At 40.5% G+C, this 9,389-nt stretch overlaps 1 protein-coding gene across 1 annotated transcript; it reads left to right on the forward strand.

Annotated features, from left to right (window-relative positions):
* The first annotated feature begins 31 nt into the window (after positions 1-31).
* Positions 32-987, forward strand: LOC124226131 (olfactory receptor 11A1-like). The gene is given in 2 exon segments (XM_046638965.1): positions 32-959; positions 962-987. Coding segments are annotated over 2 exon segments (954 nt in total).
* The last annotated feature ends 8,402 nt before the right edge of the window (positions 988-9,389 follow it).

Genomic DNA, 9,389 nt, shown 5'->3' on the forward strand with positions numbered 1-9,389 from the left:
CTCCCTTAATCACTGCCAGGCAGAAACTTGGATGATCCTCATGGAAATTGTCTCCATAAGAAACCAAACTATCACTGAATTTGTCCTCCTTGGTTTCTCTGACGTAGCTGAGCTGCATCTCCTTTTCTTTATTGTGTTCACTCTCATCTACACCTCCATCATCATAGGGAATATGCTAATCATTGTGGCAGTGGTTAGCTCCCCGAGACTCCACACACCCATGTATTTCTTCCTGGTTAATCTGTCCTTCCTGGAGATCCTCTATACCTCCACAGTGGTGCCAAAAATGTTGGAGGGCTTCTTGTGGGAGGCAGCCATCTCTGTGGCTGGTTGCTTGCTCCAGTTCTTTATCTTTGGTTCTCTAGCCACAGCTGAATGTGTCCTGCTGGCTGTCATGGCATATGATCGCTACCTGGCAATCTGCCACCCACTCCACTACCCACTCCTAATGAGACCCAGATGGTGCTTGGGGCTGGTGGTCATAGCCTGGCTCTCTGGCTTCATGTTAGATGGATTGGCTGTGGCCCTGATAGCCCAGCTGAGATTCTGTGGCCCCAATCACATTGACCATTTTTACTGCGACTTTATGCCTTTGATGGGCCTGGCCTGCTCAGATCCCAGCATAGCCCAGATGGCAACATTCATTCTCTCTGTGGTCTGCCTCACTGTTCCCTTTGGACTGATTCTCACATCTTATGCACGGATTGTGGTAGCTGTGCTGAGAGTTCCTGCTGGGGCCAGTAGGCGAAAGGCTTTCTCCACATGCTCCTCCCACTTAGCTGTAGTGTCCACATTCTATGGAACTCTTATAGCCTTGTACATTGCACCCTCTGCTGTCCACTCCCAGATCTTCTCCAAGGTCTTTGCCCTACTCTACACTGTGTTCACCCCTCTCTTCAATCCTGTCATCTACACCCTGAGGAATAAGGAAGTTCATCAGGCGCTACGGAGGATTCTATACATAAGCAAACGGAAACACTTAATTGAAGGAGGATGGTGGTGAGGATTTTATTTGGACTTTGCCTATCTCCATTGGGATGTCTGCCAGGATACGTTGGGGAGGAATGACTTTGTTCTCTTCTGATGCTCCCCTCTGTGAAGTGTTCTATTGTTACTCTAAAAATGAGGATAAAAGAGTAACAATCAAGTGCTAACAAAAAATTTTACTTTTATCCTTTATTACTGTTTTATTAAGTAGGCAATGGATATTAATATAGAAATAGATAAGCAAAAATAGCAGCACAATACAAAACCTGGGAATAGTGTATTGTGTGTGTGAATGTATATATATATAGTTCATTTATGGATGTATGTAATCTGGTTTTCCGCTGAATATTATGTCTTGAGCATCTTTCTGTTTCAAGAAGTATGTACTAATTTATTCTTCTGGGCTTTTTAGTATGGTTAAACATGATTTATTTAAATGATCTCCTATTGTGGGAATTTTGGGTTGCATTCAGTTCTTTCACCATACAAACATAGTTTACATCCAGATATTCCTATAATAAGTTCTTAGGAATTGAATTGCCAGATCTAAAGATATGCATATTAAAAAAGTTTAAAACTGAATGAGTTTTATTTATTTTTAGCTTTTGTATAACATTTCAAATATACACAAAAGTAGAGAGAATATATAAACCCCCATGCTGCCATCATCTGGCTTCAATATCAACATTGCCAATGCTGTCTCAACTACCCACAACTCCTATTTTTCTGGAAAATTTTAGGGCAAATTCAAGATGTGTAAGTTGTGTAAGTATGTGTTCCATAGGCAAGTATTTAGTATAGTCTCTGACTGATAAAGACATTTTTAAAAAACATGCCAACCCTGCCATTATGATACTTAAGACAATTATCAATATTTCCTCAATGTCATCTAATGTATAAGCCATGTTCACATTTCTCCAATTATCTTTAAGTATATTCTTAAAATTAGGATGCAAATGGGGTTCGCATAATGTATCTTGTTATGTTTCTTAGTGCCTTACTTCACTCTTCCCCTCTTTGTTTCACATCACTGAGTTATTGAAGAAATTGGGTTATCTGTCCTGTAGAATGTTCCATATGCTAAATTAAACTTATTGCTTACTTATGGTTTTAACTTTTATTCCTGGGTCTTGTATTTGTTATAAACTCATTTTCTGTCCATCTCAGGCTATCAATAGTGATGCTATAGCTGGGAATGCCTGGGGCACTCACCTGGGCTGGCACTTCTTGTGGTGAGCCCTCACAGACATTTCTCTGACCCGAGACAATGTTATGGGTAGACTGGCCCTTGTGGTTCTTATTATGATGGCAAGATGACCTCAGCTATACACATAAGGAAACTATGAAAAAGCAAAATTTATTACTCATCTCCTAGAGGATATATGGGATGTCTGGAGCACGCAGAGAGGTTTTGGGTAGAGAGAGAGAGAGTATGGACCTGGAGCTCTCCCTTTGTTGGGGCTGAGGATGAGGGGCCTAGGATATTGTGGATTCACTCTTTGTTGGCCTTAAAACATAAGAGTGGGAATTAAAGCTTGAGAAGGGAATAGCCAATAGCCAGGCCACTTACACAGTCAGTTATCTAGGTCACCCAGGGCATTCTAAAGGAAGAACTTAATGGGTGGGATGGCCTGGCTCTTTATCTAGTTGTGTAGTTGGATATATATTTCAAGATGGATGTCTTTGAAACGGATGCCTTGGCAATCAAAAGCAAATACCACACACTTACATTACAATAAACAATGCTAATTGTCAGGCATACCACAAAACTGATGTCGAGTTAGAAGCTTGATTAGATCTTTGTTATCTGTTTAACAGAGTATTCCAAAGTTGAATTAATCATCAACTTTCATCATGGATGCTAAAAATATTAGGTTAAAGGTTGATTGGGACTGTTGCCACCTGAACCCACTGGTCAATAATATAAACAACATCACTAACAGTGGGACAAGCAAATATTGTCTGCTTCGTGAGATGATGCAATAGAAATAGTGTTTTTCTAGCAGACATTTCAAATTATGGAAGGTCATCATGAACTTGAGTAAGCTTGGTTTTATGCTTTGGTAATATGGATTTGTGGAAAATGCAAGGTGCTTTGGAAGCCTCTCTAGCATGACATGGCTCACCTTCCAAATTCTCTCTTGCTGGTGGACATAGTCAGGGCTTGGCTTTAGGCTGTGTTAGGTCAGGTCAAGAGGAGGCCTTACTCAAGGATGTGGTTATTACTCTTAAGGCTTAGACGTTGTGTCCAGTTGATGACAGGGCTATTAATGAGGTGTTGATGAAATTTCCCCACTTTAGCAGAGCCAGAACAACTCCCTTGCCTGGTACCGCTCTTCCTCAGCCCTGCTCAACTTCTAGGGTCTGTTTCATTTCAATCCGTAGCAGCTTCTCTCTGAAGTCTCAAATGGTCTTTCCCTTTACATGTGAAATCTGATTGTCAGTCACAGCTCACAGACCCCTCCCCACCTTCAAATGTGTCTTGGGTCTCCACTACACAGAGAAATCTCTCCTCTCTGATGTTCTGTCGTACAGTTTTCAGTTGCTTAGGTGCCCCAAATTTTGATTTCTGCTTTCTCAGATCAATGGGATTGCCCATCTGTTGACTCACTACCCCAGGAGTTTTCCATGTAAAATTCAAAACCGGCCCTCGTACACAGGGGACAAAGAGAGACCAATGAAAGAGGCAGACCACTCCACATTGGCAGGTGGCAGTTTCAATAAGCATCAGAATCTACGTATGAGGCTTATCTTGGGTATCCACAAAACAAGTGGAGTCCACACCCACCTGCCAGAATCGTAAAAGCTTATATAGAGGCCTAAGGGGTTCATTCATGTACATAGTTCCGATGATCTCAACAACACTTTACTCTCTCCAGGCTGTGTCCTTGACAGCTCCTAGTGTGGACAGAACAGTGGTCGGAATGTACATTCCAGGGACAGGGGTTGGGGTAACGAGCATCTAATTGCCTGGGTCCAGCTTGTGAATCAAACAGCAGTCACATCCTCTCAATGACCTTCTCCAACACCACATTCTGTGCTTGAAATTCATTTATTTTGGCTATAGTCAGAACGCTGTCCCCAGGTAGAAAGCCTGGTGATTATGTCTCACCTTGTGAGCTTCTCTTTTAGGGATCACAGTCACATATTACCTGCTGTCCACTGCCCGAACAATTGACCCGTGTATTTTGTCTTGTTTTATAGTTATTTATGATGGAGGAGAGTCCACCACCAGTTAGTCGATCATGTCCAGAAGTAGACGTGTTTCATATTTTGAAAAATGGTTTTCTGATGGGAAATGCCTAATTAGACTGTTATTATAAGAAGTTCATCTAAGGTTTTCTTTGATGAAGGCTGACCATCCTCTTTAATACTTCTCACAACTCCTTCTTTATGGTAGGTGCTCAATATATACTTTCAGAATTGGATTAAATTATACTGAATTACGATGAGAAAAATGAGTGGGGATAATTGTGTTGGTGACGATGGTGGACAGGTATGAGAAGTGCTTAGTGATACTTATTGTCAAGTCCTTGTTCCAAAACCCCAGGTCGCCACCGTGATACTTTATAAATACCACCCAAAGTCACAAGATGCATGGCCGTGTGTGTGTGTGTGTGTGTGTGTGTGTGTATACATATATAAATATATACATATATTCAAAACACATAAGTTTGTCTTATCTTGCCCTGGGCCAAGGTATTATAAACTAGTAACATCAGTTAAACATCTGTATTTACAACAATTTTCACCCGAAAGACCCCAGAAAGGGAGTTCTTGTGTTCCTTCTCAGAAACCAGTTTTTATGGGGAAAATCTTTGTATCCATTTGCTTTCCTTTATCTTCACTTGTTATTCCCAGGCCAGTTAAATTTGGGCTTCAGTTCCTGTCCTCAAAAATCCTATAATATATCTTCTAATGAGGCACTGAATGAACTTGGTATTACATCTTAACCTGCTACTGATGCCCTAGATTATTGTTACTGTCACTGGGTTCCTGACCGCTTATTGGAATTTTGACCTCTGTTGCTCACCTCTACAGCACACAGAGGCTGGCTTCCCTTAGATACATCATTGTGAACGGCATCCAGTATTCAGCTGAAGGATGGACATTCAGAGAAAGAGAAAAATGTTTATATTCACTGGATCCTGGGGAATAGGAAAGACTGCTTCTAGGACCTGGGGAAATATCAACTTGGATTATCCAGTCTATATAGAAGTCCACCTTATCCACAGCGGATGTGTTCCAAGACCCCCCAGTGGATGCCTGATAGCATGGATAGTACTGAACCCTATATATGTTATGTTTTTTCCTATACATACACACCTATGATAAAGTTTAATTTATAAATTAGGCACCATGAGAGATTAACATCTAATAATAAATGAGAACAATTACAGTAATGTACTGTAATAAAAATTATGTGAATGTGGTCTCTGTCTCTCTCAAAATGTCTTATTGTATGTATTGTACTCAGGGTAGCATATAGACTGTGGATACGCTGGACAAAGGGATGATTGATGTCCTGGGTGGGATGGAGTGGGAACAGTGTATAATTTAAAACTTAGGAATTGTTTATTTCTGGATTGTTGATTATCCATTTATTATTTTTGGACCTTGGTGACTGGGGGTAAATTAAACCGCAGAAAGTGAAACTGCAGATAAAGAGGGACTACTGTAATCATTCATTTGAAAATAATTTTCTGAACACGCGCTGTATGAACTCGTTAGATTAGAACTGGAAAGAAAGCATTAACTTCTAAATGATCCAGCAAGACAGTCTGGGCTGTGCATAGGTCAGATGCAGATGCTGAGCAGAGAATCCAGTCTGAGAGTCTCAGGGGTCCTCATACTAAGTCAGAGCTCTGTCTAATCCAACTACATAGTTCTCTTGAATAGAATTAATCATCAGGTATTTAATCCAACCATATAATGTACAATGTACAATAACATAAAGTGTAGGAAGTGGTCCAAGTAAACACAATACGTAGTCATTGCTTTGACATAATATATGGTATGTATGTATATATATATATATATATATATATATATATAAAGAAAAACAGGACATGTCATAGTGACTGAACTAGTTATAGTTCACTGTCTTTATAATGCAATGCAATAAATTCTTTCTCTGCATCGCCCTGTGACAACCTATATCTGAAAGAAGAATCCCTTTATTGAGTGATGCAAAGACCATTTTAATTTTGAGAACAAAATTAGTAAATAAAACACAAGAAATTTTTTTTTGTTCCATTACAAAACAGAGTATTTAAAAAATCCTCCTACTTTTAACTATTTTCCAATTCTCAACCATAGGTATCAGAACATCCCCAGAAATTCTCAATCATAGCACAAATATAAAAAAATCCTGTGGGGTCGGCCCCGTGGCAAAATGGTTAAGTCCACAAGCTCTGCTTCGACAGCTGGATTTCGTAGGTTCCGATTCTGGGCAGGGACATGGCACCACTCATCAAGCCATGCTGAGGCGGTGTCCCACACAGCAGAAGTAGAAGGACCTACAACTAGAATATACAACTATGTACTGAGGGGCTTTAGGGAGAAGAAGAAGAAAAAGAAACAAACAAAAAGAAGATCGGCAACAGAAGTTAGCTCAGGTGCCAATCTTTAAAAAACAATCCTGAAAAATGAGGAATTAAAAGAGGAAAGTCCATTTAAACAAGTTTCCACTCTTACTTATGGTGAAGGTACTGGTGGTATTGACGGGGATAGTACTGAAGATGGTAATTTGTATAGTGACTCTGATGACAACAGAGATCATATCAGTTATAATAAAGCTAAATGTGAGGATCTTCATTATTAAACCATTGATAGAAATGGCAGTGGTTATGAAAATGGCAGTAGTGATGGCTATAGATGATCAAATTTCCATAATATTAGTGTTAGAAGGCAAACACTAATCAACACTTTTTCAGAATTCTTCTTCATCAGCTGTACATGATTTTCAGCCCTGCTCATTGAGAGCATCCCCACTGATTCCCTGACCCCAAATCAGGGGATACTGATCAGTGTTGGAGTGGTCTGATAATGAAGTATGTTTGTGGTCAGTATTACACTCAAAGAACTTTCTGGAAACTGAAGGTTTGGGGGTAGTTTGAACAATAAGTAATCGCTCCATATAACTCTGCCTAGAAATCTAGACTCTTTTAAAGCAGCAATATTCCTTAACTTGTTAAAGATATTCAGAAAGCCATGTCAGGACCATTATAAGGAAAATCTTTGGGAGACTTAGTAAGCTTGGTCTCTCAGAGCAGAGCCCACAGATTCATTAGCAGAAACAGATTGTTACTAGCTCTCTTACAAACCAGGGATGGCTTTCACTCATATTTCCCTTTTCTTTACCACTAATCTTTTTTATTCTTTTTGCTTATATCTCCTTTCTCCCCTCCTTTCCTCCATTATTTTCTTCCTCCTGCTTATTTCTTCTTTTCCCATTTCTTCTCCACACTTTCTTCCCGTTTCTCTCTCTCTCACTCCCTTCCATGAAGTGGTCAACCTCTACTCTCACCCAAATGCATGTAACACTCTTTTCTCACCATTACCTTTTTATTACATACACATTTTTGGCTCTGAAATAGCCTGATGGGATATGATGGGAAATCCAGCTACACTCATGGGCTGTGTAAAATAAAAAGGCCTGGGAATGGGAGACATGATCCTGATTGGGGAGATGGAGACTTCAGGTCAGTCAGTCCTCAGGGAGTTATTTCACTCCCTTTATGGGCATGACTTTTAGTGGGTGCTCTGAGGGGGCTGAGGCTGTGTGGATCAAGGAAGCTTAGAGTCATAATAACTTTAATCAGATCCTTGGTTTAACAGTCCAGTATTTTCTATCTTATATTGATAGCAAGGTTATAATAAAAGGATCTAGTTGATTTCCATCACATTTTCCTTTACTTCAAATCCCAAGCTTCCCCCATAATCCTCTGGGGTCTACCATCTGGCAGCCCACACACATCACATTACAGTTTGGGGTGGGGCATTCATGGACAGGACATGGCCTCTGGCCACCTAGAGGTTGCTTTCTGGCTGGCAAGACAAGAGGTCCATACAGAAAAACCACTGGTTCAACACAGAAGGCTGAGTATGCTGAATGTCAGATGAGTGTTCTAGAGCATTGCTACTCAGAGTATTGTCTGTGGACCAGTGCCTGTCTGTGAACTGTTTGTTACCAGTTTGTGATGGGTAAACATGTAAATTAAGAGAAAGCATTTGGAAACTTTTATAGCAATTTGACATGGCTACAGCATCCAAGCCTGTGATGAGTGGACTCATTTTATTGACCAAAAGAATGAAAAAAACCCCTGGTCCTTCTCCATAGATAGTTTGAGAAGCACTGGTCTAGAGAATAAGTGTTATGTGGAGTCGGTTGGTCAAGGATGGCTTCATGGGGGACGGAGGTGGTGTAAGATGAGTAGAAATAATTAACTATGGAGAGAGGAGAAGCAAGGAAGGTATTCAAGGCAGGAAGAATCATGAGAGAAAACTCTCAAAGGGAACTGGACTTACTTGATGATGGTAAATAGACCAGTCTGCCTAGCTAGCTTGGGTCACCTTAGACAACAGAGGTGGTTACAAAAACCGGTGTTAGGCAAGTTGAATGAACTACATGGCCCAAGTCTACCTTTGAAACTAGCCTCATCATCTGTGACACTTTGTTCTGTGGGCCATGTGCAGCCATTCTAGAATTGTGAGAGTAAAATGGATCATATGTATGTAGGATATAGGGGAAGTGGACGTAAGTTGGTTGAAGGGTGGTAGTTCAAAAAGAAGCGTTAGACAAGTTGAAGAATGACTATCTGAAATTTGTCTTTTAGAGTGTCATGCTACAGAGCCTACAGGGAAAAATAGCTGTGGATAGTTAAGCAAGAAAGTTTTGATCTTCTCATTGATCCAATAGGATTCCTATTTCCTAAACCTGAGCTGATGTCACAGCTGGAGCTAGGTGAGGAGCCATGTATTCTCCAAGCCCCAAGACCTCCTGATCTGGGGCTTAATCCTACCTTTTCTGCAGGTGAGAGGGCTGGGTGCAAAGTATGGTAATGAAGCAGAAGGGAAGGTTTCAATATTTGGGCAAGGGATTGGATGAGGGGGAAATCAAACTTACTCTTTATTTTGTTTTCCTTTGTCATACATCCCCTTACCAATCTACTCATCCAATTGTTAATTTGGGGGAAATTCAACTTTGCCAACTGCACCCTTTTGTCTTTTGTTGTTCCCAGCGTCAGTCCCTGCTCTCAAATGTATTTGCCACGTATACTTTCTCACCCTGGAATTGTCATTCTTCTTCAGTCCCCATGCTGCCCCTTGTGGCTTCTCATCTGCTGGGTTTATATGCAACTTATAGCTATCTCTGAGTTCTTTAAAAGAGATGCATCTGT

The sequence above is a fragment of the Equus quagga genome, chromosome 15 (genome assembly GCF_021613505.1).
Source record: "Equus quagga isolate Etosha38 chromosome 15, UCLA_HA_Equagga_1.0, whole genome shotgun sequence".
Taxonomy (NCBI): Eukaryota; Metazoa; Chordata; class Mammalia; order Perissodactyla; family Equidae; genus Equus; species Equus quagga.